This window comes from Sardina pilchardus, chromosome 9, assembly GCF_963854185.1.
Source record: "Sardina pilchardus chromosome 9, fSarPil1.1, whole genome shotgun sequence".
In the NCBI taxonomy this organism is placed as follows: Eukaryota; Metazoa; Chordata; class Actinopteri; order Clupeiformes; family Clupeidae; genus Sardina; species Sardina pilchardus.
In genome coordinates this window covers 9,505,534-9,523,537 of record NC_085002.1, presented here as the reverse complement: position 1 = coordinate 9,523,537, position 18,004 = coordinate 9,505,534, and the positions used below count along the sequence as shown (strand labels likewise).

Below are 18,004 nucleotides of genomic sequence, written 5' to 3'. Positions count from 1 at the left end.
TCAAACTCATCTCTATCAACTGGTCCTTCCTGATGCCTAGTGAGTATTGTATTGGTCAGCTATCTCAAAAGCTATTTTTTAAAAACACACTTAATTGTTGTACATTGTGTATTTTTTTATCTATTTTACTTTATTTTACATACATGGCAAAAACTGCACTTGTGCACCAAGTGTTGTTAATCTTATATTAAGATGCAAAAAGCTAGTTGGTATTGTTTTAGTAGAATGCTTACTTAGCGCTTCCTCGTCAAATCATTTGACGTGAATATGAGTTTGATTTATTTTAAAAACACATTATCAAGAAAACAAGCAAATCTGTCTTAAAAACAAGCACATTTGACTGCCAGTGTGTTAAGCAAATTTGTCTTGATCAGACATCTTAAAATAAAGTGAAACTCTTATTAAACTAAGACAACATGATCTTTAAAGAAAGTGCTAATGAAGTGTCTCTTTATACTAAAAACAATACCAACTAGATTTTATTTGCTTATCTATTTTTTTTTTATTATGCTGTGTTTGTTGTAATTTTTGTCTTCCTTCTGTAAAGCACCTGGGCTGTGATGCTGAATACTGATGTATAAGTACAATGATCTTATTATAACACAATCGCTCTCCTGCTAATATACAGCTTTGCACATGTTGAAGGTGTGGAGGGAGATGACAAGAAATGTGACACCTGCTGTATCTTCCACATTTTTCTTTTTTGGTTTACCAGGGGAGTGTTCCACATGGTTTAGTGACAAGTAGCACTCTACTTGGAGAGTCCATCCACAGAGACTTAACAGATCAAGTTGTAAAATTGTTGAACAATAATTGTTGAAACATCTCAACTGAATCCAAACCTTCACCTTAACCATAAACGCTAGTTAACAGTGTGTCAGCACACAGGTTGTTGATAATCTGAGCATCTGTAAATATCTGTGAGTGGACTATTTGAGTAAAAGTGTGACCTAAACCTGGGTACATTAGAGCTGCCATTGCCCTTCTACGTACTGTACTTCCGCTCAATTGTCATTTTCCTTCAGTACGTCGTCTGGGTCTGCTGTATATTCACATGTTTTCTCTGGGCAACATTTTTTTTGAGCGTGACATATGTCACTATCAAGCGTTAGCGATTGGTTATGGCAGATCCAGAGTGGCTCTGGGTAGATCCAATAGTTTTAACGTGAAAACAACGTCAACAAAACGTCTCATACTGAATGGGTTCAGAGACTGTTTTGTTCTTGATAACCTTTCCACTATTGTTCTTTCTCTTTGCATGAACCGTTGGACATTGTAACTATATTCTTTGCATTGAAACCAATTGCACGACTGCATCAGTTGGCTGATTCATAATCCACAAGTACTGTAGAACTGATCAGAAAAAAGAGAAGCATTTGCCAGAAAAATACTGTATACCATGGCTTTGCCTCACTATTGCATTATAGCTCCAATATTACTCAAATGTAATTATGAGCTTATTGTCCCGAATATATTTTTTTTTTGTGCAGTGATAGACAGCAAGAATGGAATGGACAATGGTTTCAAGAATCACCGGCTGTCACTGGCTCGTCAGTTAGCTGTCAAATATAAAAATTCAAATAAAAAGCTTTGTCCTGCCTTGACCGAGAACCTTCTCAGAGTTTCAGTGAAGCGTTTGACAGTGTCTTTCTCTTTCGCCGTCTTTTCCCTGACAAAAGGGAAGAAAACTTCAGCTTCTTCAGGCCTCTTCAGGCTGCACGAGATGTCTTCTTAAGAACTCTCTATAGCTCCACGCGTCTGCTTTCAACTATTTAACTGTAGCTTGCCATGAATGTGCAATTTCACACACACTAACTCTGATGAAAAAAGACCGACAAGGATTTCATTAGAGTTTTTTTTTTAGTTTTTTTGTAGATATTCACTATGAATGTATGTCATGCATACTAGTTGAAAGAGAGGCAGTGGGCTCTCTCGTGAATGCTATCATGTTTAAAACATGAAAAGCCCATCTGCTTTCCCCAAAGGCTGCCACCAAGCATGGTGTATAGACCTTAAGGAAACATTCCCTCTGAAGGAATGCAAAAGACAATGACAGCATTGTTAAATTCACCATGCAGACAAGCTGTCCTGTAGAAAACAGTTGTCTTCATTCTTTGCCATTTTACAGAAAGATGTTGAATAGTTTATTATGACATTGGATTTGAAATGGTAAGCTTGTGAAGATGTTCACTTATCTAGCTCATAGAACCTGTTACTGGGCTTTAGGGCTCTGCAGAATAATCCCTATTGACCAACCATGGTGTTCGGCCTTCAATTAGGATTAGTACCCTTCAGAGGTATGTTTTTATGGGCAAATTGTTTTTTTCTTTGGTAACATTTTCAATTCAACAAATTCAATTTAATGGCATAAGGTCGAGTGAAGTCCATGCCCACTGCCACAGCTATAGCCAATCAGATGTATGCACTACACAATGTGATACATCTGTGATGGAACACCACAAATGTAAGAAAATCTTTCACAGCCCACTACTGTACATCACAGCCTAGTTTTAGTAACCACCAGCTTGGCTGTTGCTGGTCTTTTAGAGTTTAAAGTTTTTGCCAGTTTTAGACCAATGCTCCTTACTTGAATGTCTCCTCTCATGGCAACAGGAGACAGACATCTCAATCACAACTCACATCTCATCTATTCTATTCTATCTTGACTGGCCAATTTAAAGTGCCAAAAGACAAGTGAAGTAGTACTCTAGCCTCCTGATTGCACGTATGTGTGAATCACTCTGGCGAATAACACAGGTCTTGCTTTACCCGCTGATTATATTAATATTACTCAAAATACCATGTCTTGGCTTGCAAGTAATAAGCTGTGCGATCGTCCCTGTTTTCGCTGTGAGTGGGTTTGTGGATGATTCATGCTTATTAAGATTGGAGTTTTGTTAAGGCCATGAGAGCAGGAGATGTAGTTATTGCATGGGGGCCCTTCTGTCTTTCTTGTGTATGAAGGTTGGTGGGTGGGGGAGTATTTTAAGATGTCTGTACGGACAAATTTGCCTCTCCAGTAAGCAATTTTCTAGAGACGACACAGCATGGTGGGTCAATAAAAAACAGCAGGCCAACCTTTTGAATAATATGCCAATGAATATTAATGTGTTCTATTTCATATTTCATTTGACTAAGAATTAGAGGACCCTGTGTTCAAGGAACTACAGAATGCCACTTTTTGGCTAGATATCCTTGTGAACTGAAGTCCTTGATACAGGTGTTCTGCTTTGGATTCTAAATGAGCTTTATCCAAATCCATTTGTAAATCTAGGGAATTGACTACAGGGCAGATCACATGTCAGGGAGGCAGTGTGGCATGAGGGAGATTGTACTTCTCTATGTCTTAACTTTATAGAGAAAATATCAACACAGGAGAAATAGCCTTAGGCCTAACCCTGACACTGAAAGGAATGGAATCCATCTTAAATATGATAATCCAACAACCAAGGTCTGGCTTTGACCTTTTGGACGCTCTATTGAGACACCTGCATGGAGTCTTTCGCCTACATCTTTAAAAAATCTTTGCAGAGGAAGTGGGAACACAGCTGCAAACTGTTCTCAATCACCGCCCATTCACAGCGCAAGTACACCATGATTTTCATTTCAAGCTTTAAGCCGAGCCGTTAAGTACGGCTGACACCTTTCGGGTGGGGGGAGCCAGGTGCGCCCAACACTGTAAGAAAGTTCCGGCAAAAACCCGATGAAGTTCCACCGCCGAGTAACAAGATTACTACACTTTCCCCAAACAGAAACAAACAGCGCTCCTGCATCTCAAGAAACTCATTAGCATAGACAGACTATTTCTCAGAGTGTCTGATACCTCCGCTGAGGGTATAATACTGCAGGACATATTTATGCATGTTATTAGTATTCACAATACCAGTCTCCCACAGGTTCTGTATGGAAATATGATAATTTATTCCATGTCACCTTGCAAGGAGCGAAACAAACAATTCTCGGAGAGGAGAGACCTAGCAGTGGTGTCTGTTGTAGATGTCAGTCTCTGGCACCATGTCAATAGGACGGCACCTCTCCTCCCCCGCATCCGATCGCTCTCTTAATGCAGCGCTGCTTGGGTAATGAGCCTGGTCCATGTTTATGCATACCAAAAAAATGGAAGATAAAAGGCAGTCGGGGAGAGGTGTAAAATGGCCCTGAATGTTGGGTAATTGCGTTTTTATTAAACTAGTTTGTTTTTTCGCTCTCATTTCCCACTCTCTTTCCTCAGCAGGAGCATGTGAGATATGAAAGGACAGACGACTGGCCGTGGTGTACACACGACAAGAACAGCACTTCATCTACTGAGCTTTCAGGAGTTTTGTCCTCGTGGCTATCTGAAGAGAATGACCAGTGGTCCTATTTGTGGTGATAGCAGGTGAATGGAGCATGGTCTAACACTCGCCTCTTTTGCACAAACACTACAGCTAGGGCTCTAGACTCCACACTCCTTACCGTGCCGGTTCATGATGGAGTCGACATGATCTTATGCAGTTCACACATATGCCAGCAAACGGAACAGTGTCACAGACTTCTGTCATCACTTTCCAACTCACATACGGTAATTAATGCATTTCTATATATATACAGTATCATGATATTTCAGCAATTCTGTAGAGGGCTTAGCCTGCTGAGAAAACAGAGTGTGTGTGTGTGTGTATGTGTGTGTATGTGTGTGTTTCTGTGCGTGTGTTTCTGTGCATATGTTTCTGTGCATGTGTAAGCACGCGTGCACCTGCCTGTACAAGTGTGTGTGTGTGTGCGTGCGTGCGTGCGTGCCTGCCTGCCTGCATGTGTGTGTGTGAGTCTGTCTGTCTGTCTATCTGTCTGTCTGTTTTTCTATGAAGATGTCATCCATCACTGAGCTAAAAGGGTGCAGAAGCTTGTTTTCAGCATTGGTCTATAGCCACCAATGCTTTGCCTGGCTATGTACAGTATCAGTATTAAATGAGCCAAAAGAGACGACATGTCTGCAGAGAATTATGTGTTGTGCTGCAGTGGGGAGACCATTTAGAGGGAAATAAGTATTTCATTAAAATTATGCCTGAAACTCGTGTTCTCTTCTCGCACAGCAAGAATTTTAATCGGCAAGAAAACAAAATCGGAAATTTCCACTGAGAGAGCCTCACATCTTCCACCATATAATTGGATGGTAGACAACCTCTGCAGTGCAACAAAGCATACTCTAAGCATCTCCATTATGATATAGCCCACAAATGACACTTCGCCATCACACTGTCAGTTCCAGAACCGAGCCACTCTTTTGATCATCTTCCTCTTATCCAGATGGCGAGGAGGGAGGAGTGAGAAAGCAGTGCAGAAATAGCACATGCGATGCCATGTGTTAAACTCCCTTTTTTATTCAGGCACGGTAACGTCAAGCCGATCTTGGGTCCTTGCCAGCTCCTCTCTCTCTCTCTCTCTCTCTCTCTCTCTCTCTCTCTCTCTCTCTCTCTCTCTCTCTCTCTCTCTCTCTCTCTCTCTCTCTCTCTCTCTCTCTCTCTCTCTCTCTCTCTCTCTCTCTCTCTCTCTCTGTGCAGACGAGAGCACAAGGAACAAGGCACCAGCAGCCCACTGATGAGCATCATCTCAGCTCTGGTTCCCTCGTGGCAAGAGGAGCGATGGGGAGGGCCGGGCTAACATTCCTCCATGCCAGGCTTCATCTCCACCACCCAGGCCAGCTGCCATCTGTAGCCTCACCGCTGTCCTCCAGCCTCGCCTGGCACCCCCCCGCTGCCATCAGCTGACCGCGGCCGGACGAGTTCAAAAGCCCCAACGGTGGCAGCGCCAGCGACAAAGTGCATACAGGCACAACTGGGTCACGACTCTCAAGTCATTAACATCAGTGATGAATGTGAGGCAGGGGCTGTCTTGAGGTTCAGTGTTTTTCTTCATCTTGACTGTTCACTCGCATCATGTGGTTGTGAACACACCTCCTGGTTAGTAGCTGCACTTGTTGTCTGAGTTTGACCTCTTCTTCCTCCTCCTCCTCTCCCTCCCCTCTGCCTCTTCCTCTCCCTCTCCTCACCCTCTTCCTCCTCTTCATTCTCTACCTCTCCCTCTTCCTCCTTCTTTTCTTCTTCTACCTCCTCCTCCTCCTCCCCCTACTTTCCTTCTTCTTCTTCCTCCCCCTCTTCTTCCTCCTCCTCCTCTCCTCTCCCCTTCTTCCTCCTCCCCTCCTCTTCTTCCACCCCCTCCTCCTCCTCCTCCTCCTCCTCCTCCTCCTCCTCCCCCTCAGCTCTGTACTGTGCTCGTCAGATCAGCCCAATCACTGCCGCATCGTATGTGACACATGTGAGTGTTGCATAATAAGTGGCTGCTCAGCTCGTGCTAATGATGACCTAGAGGTGCTTTCATTAGTTCATTTCTAACCTAATAATCAACGCTAACGCTAATCAAACCCTGAGCATGAAGTCAGCCCTCCACCCTTGAGGAGGCAGCCACGGGGCTGACTGACATGTTTGACAAGCAGCACCACAAACCAACGCGTACGCCTGCACTGATAAGACATTTGGGTCACCATCAAGGCAGTGTCTTTTCTAGCTCCACAGTATGTCATTTTGATATATAATTAATTACTCATAAGAAGTACCAATCAAGCACCAATCAAGGCTAGCAATTAATTTACACAACGCTCTTCAATGCTTTGTGTCATTGTGTTGTCAAAAATGTATATTTGGAGTCTAGACAAAAGGGTGGTATTTAAGCCATGTCATGTGTTGTATGGCTGTGCGTGCCTTGCATGATAGCATTCCCATCTAAATGTCTTGCGTGCTGCAATCTGGAAGGCAGTGTTTGCCCAGTTTAACATGACATTTTCTTCTGTCTCTCATTTTCCGCATGCATACATGCTTGCACAGACAGAGTACATGTTAGTTTAAGTTATCTTTTGACGCCCAGAGCTAGGCGACATGCCAGCTAGCTCGTTCTCCACCACAGCCGTGACATGTTAGCCAAACCAAAGATTGTCTAGTTACTTGCTTTATGAACCGTCTCTGGCCAAACTCTCCCAGACACCCCAAAGGAGGCATGAGGCCAGTCTTCAAGAAATCTATTCATGTCAGTCTGAGAAACACTATTTTTAATGGCTCACTTGCAGTTGCCTTCGGGCTCCTCCGAATGTTTCTCAAAAATGCTGAATTAGTGGCTATTTTTAGGCTATTTCTAACTAAAAACCGCCTCTCTCTCAGTGAAGCCTCCTAAGAGCTCTGGGTGCTTTAATAGCTCACTATGTGGATGTAATATGTTACTGCTGTTATATTATTACTTTTCGTCTGTACAGGGTGGATGTTCTATTAAGGGATCAAGGAAGGAACAATGCTGAGGAGTAATGTATCAGTTGGTTGTTAGTGAGGCATTACAATAGATTAGTTGTTAGTTGTTAGTGAGGCATAGACAAAAGATTTCTTCCCCTATCTTGGTGTTTCCAATGTTACCTGGATGGAGACGTCGCTGTAGGAGCCTCCGATGACGCCGGAGATGGCCAGGATGTCGTCCTTCTGCGGCGAGGTGCCGTCGGGGCAGATGAAGCCGGTCTCGTGCACCTTGGTGAGCGAGGCGCGCACGAACTCCAGCGACTGCTCCAGCGCGTAGGTGTCCTTGGAGCAGGTGTCCAGGATGTGGGCGCCCAGCGTCAGGCCCGGCAGCAGCCGGCTGTCCTGGTTGATCTCGTCCAGCGCCAGCAGCATGGCCTCCAGCCGCTGGATGCCGCGGTGCTCGTTGATCTTGCCGCAGTCCTCCGCGCCGTCGCCCTTCTCGTGCACCGGGAACAGGGCGCCGATCACCACGTCGCCCTTGATGATGATCTCCCGCTTGGCGCTGCCGGCCTCGGCCGGGGTGAGCCTGGGGCTGGACAGCGCGTCGCGGACCAGCAGGACCAGGACGAGGAGCAGGAGCTGGAGGAGCCACCGGCGGGGGGCCCTGGACGATGACCTGTGCGGTCCAGAGAGGTTCTCTTCGCTCCACGCTGCCATGCTCGGTCTACTTGAGTGGGCGAGGGCCTGATTACTGATTGCCGTGTCTCGTCGTTCCTCTTATGCCTGAATGTTGCTCTGGTCTTCAAGTGGGAGAACATCCATGTTTGTTTGCCTTGCTTTGCACCTGCCAGTAAAAGAAGAGATAGAAATGGACACTGTTAAGGTGACCCGGAGGTGTATTACGCACAACAACCATTCATTTGTCCGACTGAAACTGCCCTCAACCATCGTATAATGAAGTTCGGAAATACAATCGAAATGTATCAACATAATCCACTTTTTTTCTTCATCATGAAACACGAGTCACATAAAAAGGAGTGTGCCGTGCCTGCACGGAGGAGGGGATTGTGATGTCCCATGGCTAATGAGGAGGAGAATGTTTTAAGGTGAAATTGTCTTTGAAAACAGGTACAAGTGAGACAGAGGAGAGAGGATTTCCAAGGTTGTCCCAGAAGTTTTATATAGAGATTAGAAACTCTGCTGTAGGCACCTCTTTCTTTCTCGCTGTCTCTCACAGTCTCATTAGACGAGAAATACCTACAGAACTGTTTTTGTTCAATTTGGAGAGATTTAATTAACTGGAACATACTCTAGTAGGGAAACAACACATGAAAACAAAAACAAAAACAGAAACTTGGTAATTGGGGTTTCCAGTTTAATTACAGTTTTTGTGTGCTCAAATGATTTCCATTGTGTGAGTGTGTGAGTGTGTGTGTGTGTGTGTGTGTGTGCTCTGAGCGCATTTCTCCCAAATATTCAGACAGGATCTGCCTCCAACCATAGTTAGTCTGGATATATGTGTTTAATTCGGAGTGATCTAAGTGCCTGCACCAGTGGGCGTGACTCCTGCCTCTGACCCCTGGGAGGGTGGATGGGAAACTCTTAACCAGTTATCAGGACGACTCATCTCAAACAATGGTTGCCATGGAAACAAGCCAAAGGAGGTGGTATGAAGTTCAGCATTATTACAGAGAAACAAGAGAATTTAGAATCACTCTCCCTTAAATAGTTTGCATGTTATTATTAAATGAAGCCTCAGTGATGAGATTGTCATTCCAAGAGCATGGTGAGGGTGAACTGCGTGTGCCAAAGAAGGCATGGTTATAAAAATGCATCCCGAACACACGCTAGTCTTCAACACACTGCATGCGCTCAGATTTCACGTGTAATTGCAATACTAACTCCAGGCTATCCGTTCACCAGGAGGCCAAAATGGCTTTTCTCAGACACAGTGGCAAAGTGGAGAAGACTAAGTGTGTTCACCTTGCGCGGAGGCATGACTCGCCAATATGAGGGCAATGAGGTGATGAGCAATAAGTACCCCAGCCTTTGCACCAGATGCCCCCAGTATTGCCCCACGGGTCGTTTCTGTTGCTTCATCACCTGGCACAACTCTGAAATGCACATCATGATGGGCTATGACACAGCAGTAAAGGCCCTTTTAATTGCGCAATAAGAGAGTGAAGCGCCATCGAGGTGAAACACGGTTCCAACCATCCCAGAGCAAAAAAAAATCTGGTGATGATAGTTAGCCTAAGGATAATTAAATTGGATAATTAAATTGGAATAAGGTACACTTGACACGCAGCGTACGCCAAGGCCCTGCCAGATGTTAGACAGAGAGTGCAGCAGGTGTTGGTGTCGCCTGTGCTCGGCCGGTTCCGTGCCTCACCCACCCCTTGCCAATCTGCACTCTGCAGCGATCAGCAAGACCCCTGGCTTCCATACTGTGCAAAGCATTTAACCGACATTAAAATCACATTACTCCTCAGTGCTGTCTTCAGGAACAGATGGGCGCAGTGTGAGAGCATTCCATTTGCCCAAACAGGGGCTGGGGGCACAAGCTGCCGGACCAATCAGAGCCAAGACACAGCTCCCTGTTTGGACGGGTTTGGGGAAGTATCCTGGAGTAAAAAAAATGCCAGCACAATGTTTTTGATTAAAATTGCGCTTGGAATGAGGTTTTCAATGACAACGATGGCAAAGCAATTTTCAATGATTGCAAGAGCTTCCTGGTTTGTGAACAGTGTGGAGCTTGTTAGGTCTCACTTGATTGGATCATTAGACAGGACAGTTGGCAGGACAGACACACATTGTGCCAACCAGACACACCTGCCAAGGAACTGTCCCCAATTTACTGTGCAAACAATTCCATCAGGACAGGACCCAAAATAGACCGCTTGAGATTTCTTTACTTTTTACACGTTTCAAATAACTTGGTGTAGTACTGGACTTCAGATGACAGCATATAGTGTTCAACAAGCAGGAGATATATGCCAGCGCTAAATATCAGCACTTTAATATCAAACACAACCTTTCCACAGCCTCTTTTGGATCACATAGCCTGACATAGAAGCATGGGCTCTGAGAACAGTTAAGATGAAGTTGGTACAACTGTAGGATCGTGTAAATTAGGGCTTATTGGCAGTCTACCACTTGGCTAATTCACTATTTGTAGAGTCTCCAGCAGCCTCAAAGAACATGGCACAACATGGCTCTGTCAAAGCCAAACTACATCACCTGTTTATCTACCGTTCCTATAGGTAATCAAAACGGAGATTCAGAGGTGATGTGAGTGAGAAGATGCAAATTCAAGGGATGCAAAGTCAAGGTCTGTTATAAATCCTGATAGCTTACCAAAGCATGTAATCTGTTACATTTAGCGTGTCTCTACTTTGATGAGAGAGAGAGTGAGAAACATTTGAAGCTTCACACAATCATTACAAACGCTTAGCCCTTCCCCTAAACTCATAACCTCTAACATCTGTCCATCTGGAAAACATGTTTGTCTTTCTATAGACTGCATGGGTAGCTTATACCCTGCTCAATCTGCCGGCAGTTGCATTTCGCCCTACAGCTCAGGCTGGAAACTGGCACATTTTACTCTCCTGCTTCCTGTCCACATTTGTTGGAAGTTGGAACCAATCACAAACTGGCTTATCCACCAGGTGTACCTGGATCGTTGGTCTAATTGGTTGAAGGACTATCCAAATGCGGAGTCATTTGAACTATGCCCATTGATCACGCCTCTTGTGCAGTAGAAATACAGCGCAGACTCCCCCGACTAATGTAAGTCTGGTTATAGCCAGGGTCATTTTTCTATAGGATATATGACAACAGTGTGTTAACAGACAAAAATATGACCCTTTCATATAGACAGAGAGAAACAAATGGCATATATGTGACCAATTTGCATGCTCAAGGACACTATGTGATAGGAAATGTATGTGCAAGCTCTTTAACATGGATTTATCATGTACTGCACGTGACAACTGTGACAGCTAAATTTTTCCTGACCTCTTCCTTACGGTTTGTGACATTTAGCCGCAACATTTGAAATCTGTACATTTTGTCCCCTGCTTCTCTCCCGTTGAACATGTTTCTCTCTTGGTACCGTTCTACCTTACACACATACATTATACATGCACTGCATCACTCACATCGTTTTGATTTCTTCATGTGTATTCCAAGCAAATCATTGGCATCAATAGATTAAAATTCAAAATGAGTCTTTAAATTCAATTATTCATTGTATTGAAACTCACGCTCTAACACTTAAGTCTTAGAGTGTTAGTTTCAATCCGATGAATAATTGTTTTCTGGTTAGCAAAAGGCTGTAATTCAATGAACTCTTGGCATACACACTGTGCTTAATTCATGCTTTTCTACTTGTGAGATTCTTAATCATCTGTCTATAAGAAGATAGGATGTGCCGTCTTTCTGTGGAGAGAATCTCTATTTCAGCCGCTCTAGACTTTTCAAGTCTGAATGAACATCGCTTGTATTCAGAGGGATGACCTGTGTCATGTATTTGTCTGAACCTCCCATGTGGGTTCTATTCGAGTAGTTTTCTATAGATTCATCACCTCCATTCATGCTGTGAGCAAAGGCAGCTGAATGGACGTTCCCATGAGAGACAAAGGCACTTTTGGCATCTTTGATGGCTCTTCACACTGGTGCACACTGTATAGCCCAACCTGACCGCACAAAGCCAAAGAGCAAGCAGTGATACTGTGGACTGATTGAGCAAATGTCAGCCTACTCAACGTGTCAAGTGTCTATGGCAGTAACTGATGAGGAACCCTCATCGTTAGGACACTATTGACTGATTGCTCATCCAGCACTTGGACCCAGCGCACCATGTTAGAGCACAGGAAACCACTGAATATTTCCAACATGAATTCAAGCTGCTTGGTCTTGGTCTAAAAAAACATGTTCTTGTCTCTGACAAAAGGCACTCGTAGTTGTATAACCGTTCAGACTTAATTTCCAAATCATCACCATATACACATAGTGCAGCTATGACTGTAAGGTGTTCTTTATGACCTGTGAAACATGTATGTAGAACATCCTATTCGATCACATACACAACACGGCATCTCATTTGCATATGTTATGGTATGTATAAGCTTGCCTCACACCGCCGCAACATGAGCCTCATTCCCCTACATTCCTGTTCACGGAATTAGACACTTTCATGATGGAATAGCAGAATCTGCCCCTCGACCCACATCCTGCCAAACCACGCGCGCGCACACACACACACACACACACACACACACACACACACACACACACACACACACACACACACACACACACACACACACACACACACACACACACATTTCCCACTCGGCAAACACGTCACAGCTAAACGCATAGCGTCTGATAATTGGTTCACCATATTAAGTAAATTGCCAATTAGTGTAACCCCGGCGTGGGCATAAGGGGTGGGGAGGGCAGTACTGCACTCTAGTGGAAGAGCTTCTTCTGACTCTGTGCTCTGCCATTTTTGTGGGAGCTGGACATGGAGGTGAAGTTGCTTCAGGCAACATCAATAAGACAGTTGGCCTACCAAGAGTGGGTGTGTCATGTCTGTTGTTGCTGTGCCACAGGGAAGTACAACTGTAAACCTGTGTGTGTGATAACACAGCTATGCACTGACTAGCGATAAGGAAGAGCCTACTGCAAGGTGATGCAGTGTGAACAACACCTTCATAACTCTTCACCCTTCTGTTTTTTGACCTCCTCAGGGAGAGGTATCAATACTTACAAATGCAAATTCAATTGATGTACCACAATTGATGTAACCTCAATTTCTGTATAGAGGAATTATGTTATGTAGAGCGGTGAACTGTTATTGCTACTAACAGCAAAATTAGAGAAATAGAACTTCAACTGTTGTAATAGTTGATTACTAAACTTTGGCAGGCTAATATTCAAATGAGAGTATAGGCAATAGGGAAAGGTCTGTTATGATCACTTCAATGTGCAAACACAACAGATTATGAAGTAATCAGTAATCATTACAGCAAGACAGCCTTGAGGTCCTCTTTTCATGCAGAAACTTGCTAAATGCTTGTAGTTTTTGCATGTTTCCCTGGCACATTAATTTCAAAGGGAGTCAATGTCTATGAAAATTTGACAGCTTTTGACTCATATGACCACACTAAAAAGATTAAGTCACACAGAGAGATAAACAAGTCATTATACTGTGTGAGTCCTTTTCTATCTGAGGCTAAATGAGTCTTTATCTAGCTGATGGCTATCTGCTCTGTCCTCTCTGAGGGAACATGTATTTGGCATTTCAGTGATATTCATTAGTAGCAGAGAAAGTCCTTTTTATAATCAGTTTCTATTCGCACGATAGACAGCATCAGAATGTAGATTTTTTGGTGCCATGGTGTATTGTATTTATCGCTCAGTGTCAAAGCATCTTTGTTAACAAATGAAATATCACTGATAGGCAGTCACGTATAGGTATGCGCTTGAGAGAGGATTCATAAAAGACGTTAACTTGTTTCAATACAGTTCATGCAAATTCTTTACGCATTTCCTGCACATTAAAACAAAAACATCACTAACTTCAGAATGCATGACTTTATGGGGAACGCCGAGTCAACTCAACATGGCATGCAATTTTGCATGGAATTGGTGATCATTTGAGTGGTTTCACGGAGTTAAAGACTGGCAATGTAGAAAGAATGTTTTGTCACTATAGCTAAATGCTTTCTCAGTTACCGACGCTTCCTTAGAGATGTGTTTTGACACGAGGTTCACATGTGTACTGACTGCATGTTACCGTGACTGTTCTGTCCATTTACCATTAATGAAATACATGCTAAACACTGAACTCTCTGAGAGCGCACACAAACTAAAACATTAAATTTCCTTCCGAGTCCGTCCAGTAATATATTTGCATTCACTATTTTACAATGAGACGTATCAGTCACAACAAATGAACGTCCAGGACATGCAGAGAATCTATGCCAATAGTGGGAGTGGCAGCCCTGTGTGTCTTTTTACTGCTTGTTATGCTCTAATGATTCTAAACTATTATCAAGGTGTTAGACCTATTTAACGTTGAAGATGTGCGTAAATAAAGATGTGCGAAAATTCCATATAGGCTAGCCTAACATGCGTTTAAGTGATGTTGTAGTGGTTTTTGCCTTACCTGAAACACACAAAGGGTTTTAGAATCCAGAGAAATTTTAAACTTCACAGTCTGCGCATCCAGCAGGTCAGGAACAACTCATTAAAAGTACAACTTTTCTGTGGTTAGTAGTCTGATGGCGTTGCCTCAGAATGCATGTATCCCGAAAGAAGTCAACAAGTCGAAGCCCTTGAAGAGTCAGGTGCTGCAAAGAAATGGATCTGTCCTTGGTACTGAAAAAGGGGGCCGGTGTCATGAATAGGGTCTTTGTGCATTTTATGAGGGGTAGCACAAAGAACGAAAACGACTAACTTTATCAGAGTCCACAAGCTCATCTAACGTGTTAACACATTTTCACCAGCCGATCATATAATAGCGCGCAATACCGTCAGATAACATTCTGTTCAGTTTTGCACATTCGGACAACGCAATAAGTTAGACAGGACGTCTCAGATAAAGTAAAACTGATCTGTCTTTTACGAAATACCGCTGGAGAATGTCTCCTGGTGTTAACGGAGAGTCTACGCTGAGAATTGTGAAGTGCCGGAGCGTCTGATCTCTATCTGTCTTAATCGCGGACTGAGTGCGCCTCAGTGCTGAGAGCTCCGACCGACTCCGTTGGAAATAAATAAATTAATATTTTTTTAAATCCCGTTGTCACGAGCTAGCTCATGAACTAATGGTATGCTTGATCTTATAGCTGAACTTTGGATCGCGATACGTTTGGGCTTCGTCGTCTTGCTCAATGTAACATTCTTTAGGAAACTCAAACGAGTTCCCTCGTAAAAGTCAGCTGTTCTCAGACACTGGTAAACAGGCTAGGCTGTAGCCTAAAGGAGATGTGTTTCTTCTCGACTACGACAAATGAAAGTAAAGTAGAAAGGCATAACTCAGAGGAAGATTCCATTTCTGTGTAATCCGAGATAGCCTACAACTCTCTGAAGGCCATTTGAGTGGCAGGACCAACCGTCTTTTAGTTCTGCGCAACCGAGCCGAGGGACACCTATGGGGGGCCTGGGATCTGAGGCGCAACTCAACTCTTGTGCTAAACCACATTTAGCGAGAGGTAATGAGAAGGGCACAAGGAGGAATAGACTCTACCATATTTTTAAATGCAATAGCAAACATGGATATAGTTTATCCATAGTTTAGGCTATAGTTTAAATGGAAAGGAAATGTCACCTTGCTCTCTTGGCGGGTAATAATCTTGCTGAAATTGCTACAGTTCAAAGTGCGGAGTAGCCTACAAACGAGGTCAGATGATAGGCCAAGGCTACTTGATGTTAAGTCTTTTTACAGTACCATTCCAGGGTTGACTTGGCCGACATGATAATATGATATTGTAGCGTGTTTAACAGTTATGACTGACAGGTTAATGTACTGTTCTGTGATAGGCTGTGTTACCTGGGGCAATATTGGGGTACCACCCCTTTCTTATTGTGCGCACTCTTATTGAATCAGTGCTCTTTTTTAATTTGAACTAGGACAGTGCTTTGACTCGACTAGACACATTACACTATAAGTCAGTCTTTGCTCCTTTATTCATCCCATGCCGCCTTCTATCCATGCCCAAATGCATCATCATGCCTCCTCTCTCCCCACATGCACAGATATATGTTCTTATGTTCTTAGGATCATAGTAATGGATGTCATTTGTTTAACCCTCAATGGCACAAGACAGAATCAGTGGCATACAAAATGAGAACTCCATGGCTACAGCATTACATCATACATATCATACATCTTAAATGTGTAATGTAAGACCATGCTGAACTTACATCTTGCATTAATGTTTTCTGAAGAGCCTTCATGGTCAGAGATAATAACCGGCGGCTTCATGCCTCCATATCTGAAAAGTAAGACCACAGTAACAAATGCAACTCAACATCAGCACATCAACCGGAGAGACAGCTACAGAGCGGTTGAAGGGAGTGGAAATGTTGGTCTCTTTAAATGGTTCTGTATTTCATTCTCATATCCTAAGTCACAAACAACAACAACAGTTTGTTTGGCTGTCAGTGCAGAGGCGGGATTCTTAATGAAGATGTACTGTCGTCTAGCCACCATATGTGCCGCATTTGTTCTTGATCTGCTGTCAGGCACACATGCAATAAATACATAAACATACATACAAGTGAGTCACTTTTGTTTTACAGCAGTTCTGTTTGTAGTGTACCTGGACCATCCATGTGCCATCTGTATGACTATATTTTTGACCATGGCTGACAGATGAATATACTTCAGTTGGTCGGCCAAGGGCCATCTGGAAACGTTTGGGAATGTTACCGCTCCATGATGGCTTAGGTTCCATGTCAACCTGTTGGCAACCAAGGGTGGCAGACGGACCTAACTTAGCACATCATTTCATAAACTATAGACCATGCTGTTCTATAGAGCAGCGGTAATGTCACAATATGGATAAATAGGTCTGCTATACACCAATCAACTTTTAAAATAAATTCTAATCAGTTTAAATACCTTATTACCAATCTCAGAAGTTATTAGTTTGTGAATATGTAAGTAGTGACAGTATATATAGTCTTTTGAGATACATTGTAATAACCCAAAAATATACCTCTTCAATGCAGTGCTATTATGAGAGTGAGGCAGTTGCCAGCTTTGACCCAAAAGTCTCTCCCCAAACCGAGGGCTAAATGTGAAGCTGCACCGCAGTCTGGCTGAGTACAAGCAAGCACAAGCAATTATGATGGAATCAGAGGGAGACGGGAGGACAGGAAAGGGGAACAAAACCCTCTCTGTGTGGGGAACAACACCACCTCTCCTTTTTCATTCTCACTCTCTCTTTCTGTCGCTCTCTCTCTCTCTTTCTGTCTCTCACTCTGGCTCTCTATATCCTTCTCACTCTCTGACACTATCTGTCTCTCTCTCTCTCTCTCTCTCTCTCTCTCTCTCTCTCTCTCACACACACACACACACACACACACACACATTTGCACACACAGACACTCAGGCAGGCACGCAGGAATGCACACATGCACACACACACACACACACACGCACACACGCACGCACGCACACACACACACACACACACACGAGAGAGCGAGAGAGATGGACAGACAGACAGACACACACACACATACTTGTTCTCCAACTCTCTCTGAGAAGATATTTGGGGAAGGGAAGGTGAATTTTACACAGACACGCACAAACACTAAAAAACAATAAATACACACACACACACACACACACACACTGGTAATTAGAAAAACTACAGGTCACTGTCAGTTATATAATCTCCCCTGCTGCCAATACAAAGGGACTAATTTTCTCCCAAAATAGATTGCATGTGTGCACCCCCCCCCCCCCCCTCTCTCTCTCTCTTTCTGGTCGTGCGAGGGACAGGGAAACAGGGAATTCTTTCTTGCGGAGTAGTCTGCTGGAGTTGAGGAGGTAGGATTTGTGCGGATCAATTAAAGTTCTCCAGACAGAACAGCAGGCTCCCTCCATGTCAATAGTTCATAGATCCCTGTCTGAACTGAACAGAGGCCAAAAAAAGAGAAACTTCTTGCAAGTTATAAACTAATCACTAAACTCAGTCAATTAAATCTTTCCTCTACATTAATTTACT

At 43.5% G+C, this 18,004-nt stretch overlaps 1 protein-coding gene across 1 annotated transcript in view; it reads right to left on the bottom strand.

Annotated features, from left to right (window-relative positions):
• The window catches only part of grm2b (glutamate receptor, metabotropic 2b), a 30,078-nt gene extending 15,411 nt beyond the window's left edge, over positions 1-14,667 (bottom strand). Inside the window, exons 1-2 of the mRNA XM_062545643.1 lie at positions 14,434-14,667; positions 7,437-8,100 (exon numbers count right to left, since the gene is read on the bottom strand). Coding sequence (XP_062401627.1) covers positions 7,437-7,973 — 537 coding nt within the window. The 5' untranslated portion in view covers positions 7,974-8,100; positions 14,434-14,667. The remainder of the gene's footprint in view (positions 1-7,436; positions 8,101-14,433) is intronic.
• Between the last annotated feature and the right edge of the window lie 3,337 nt (positions 14,668-18,004).